The sequence below is a fragment of the Melanaphis sacchari genome, unplaced genomic scaffold (genome assembly GCF_002803265.2).
Source record: "Melanaphis sacchari strain LSU unplaced genomic scaffold, SCAv2.0 Contig77_pilon_pilon, whole genome shotgun sequence".
Classification (NCBI taxonomy): domain Eukaryota; kingdom Metazoa; phylum Arthropoda; class Insecta; order Hemiptera; family Aphididae; genus Melanaphis; species Melanaphis sacchari.
The window spans coordinates 969-2710 of NW_020271547.1; the positions used below are offsets into that span (position 1 = coordinate 969).

At 36.2% G+C, this 1742-nt stretch overlaps 1 protein-coding gene across 1 annotated transcript; it reads right to left on the reverse strand.

The window, feature by feature from the left end:
• Window positions 1-265: 265 nt before the first annotated feature.
• Window positions 266-1033, reverse strand: LOC112601376 (KRAB-A domain-containing protein 2-like). Its single transcript, XM_025348983.1, has one exon. The coding sequence runs from the start codon at window positions 1031-1033 to the stop codon at window positions 266-268; it is 768 nt and encodes a 255-aa protein (XP_025204768.1).
• Window positions 1034-1742: the final 709 nt, after the last annotated feature.

Below are 1742 nucleotides of genomic sequence, written 5' to 3' on the forward strand. Positions count from 1 at the left end.
TGATATAATATACGCGCGACTGAGATATAATATACGCGCGACTGAGATATAATATACGCGCGACTGAGATATAATATACGCGCGACTGTGATATAATATACGCGCGACTGTGATATAATATACGCGCGACTGATATAATATACGCGCGACTGTGATATAATATACGCGCGACTGTGATATAATATACGCGCGACTCACCTAAACCTAACCTAACCTAACCTAACCTAACTAACCTAACCTAACCTAAAACCTAACCTAACCTAACCTAACTCCATGCGGCAGTTTTGTTGTCTCGCATCCACGCCACCAGTGAATCCTTCAGTGTACAATTACCTCTTTCTACAGATCCTTGGCTTTGTGGATAACGTGGCCGACCATTTACTAATATTAAATCTGGCCATAATAACGCTAATTCTTTTATAATACCGGCAGTGAATTCGCGACCATTATCGGACTGTAGAACGTGAGGTGCACCAAACGTTAAAAATATGTGTAACAGTTCTTTCGCCACTTCCGAAGCCTTTTTGCATTTCAGAGGCCGGAAAAATGAAAACTTTGTCAAGTGTTCTTTGTAATGAAGAATAAATTTAAAATCACCGTCAGGTAAACTTTGAAAGTCGACAAGGTCCACTTGCCCACGTTCATTTAAGGAAGAAGCTAAAATAGGCCGCACAACAACGCCTCGCGTACTTTTTTTTTTTAATTTTTCCACACACCTTTCACAATTAGCGATATAAGTTTTTACATCAGCCATAGTAATATTAGAGTAATGCTCCATTATTTTTTTGTGTGTTTTTGTCTCACCTTTATGTTCATTGGCCACATGCATGTCACGGATAATACTATGGAAACTGTCGACTACTGCCATAATACGTTGATCGCGTTTCCGTCGCACTCGTCGGACGCCAGCTACCTCGATCAAATCAAATTTCTCACGGACGTGATAATACCGCCTATCTTTATTTACAGAAGCATCATCAGTTAAAATTTTTACAGCTTCGGCATCTCGTTCTGCTGTCCACTTAGAGTCCATAGTTAATAAATATTATTATTTATTATTTTATAATTAATTATTGCAACTAATAAACATTAAACGCACTTTTAGAACCGTCACACACTGTTAACTATTTCAGCAGGCAAAACGAATAACTGAACGTTGAACATGTAGGTAGGGAATATTTGTCACATTATTTTATCAAAACAATACAAATGCCTTAGTAGCTAAGATAAAGTCACGCGGCACGGCGGTGTGGACCTAACCATCATGGGCGTCTATCATCATAGGTAATAAAGATAATGATGTGTTAACGCCAATGGGTTCAAATATTGGTTATTTATATATCTATCACTATTCGTAATAAATTATGTTCGTAATAATGTGATACCGAATTCATGAAATCGGTAGAAAAAAGTATGTCTATTTCATGAAATCGGCAAATTTTAATTGCGGATTCCATGAAATCGGCAATTTTTCTGCCGATTTCATGAAATCAGCAATTTCACAAATTCGGCGTAACATATACATCTAATCACAGAACGATGCGACTTTTCCCTTCACTCCGGTTCCTATCTAATATTATTGTTACTATTATTATTATTAGTGCTATTATCGCTATTAATTGTTATCGTTTTTCTTATGTATACAGTGTTGTGCCTATTGCATAATATTATTATTATGTTTTGTCTTCGATCTTGCAAATTGTCATTATTATCTTAATTATTATTTTATTACCATTATCTGT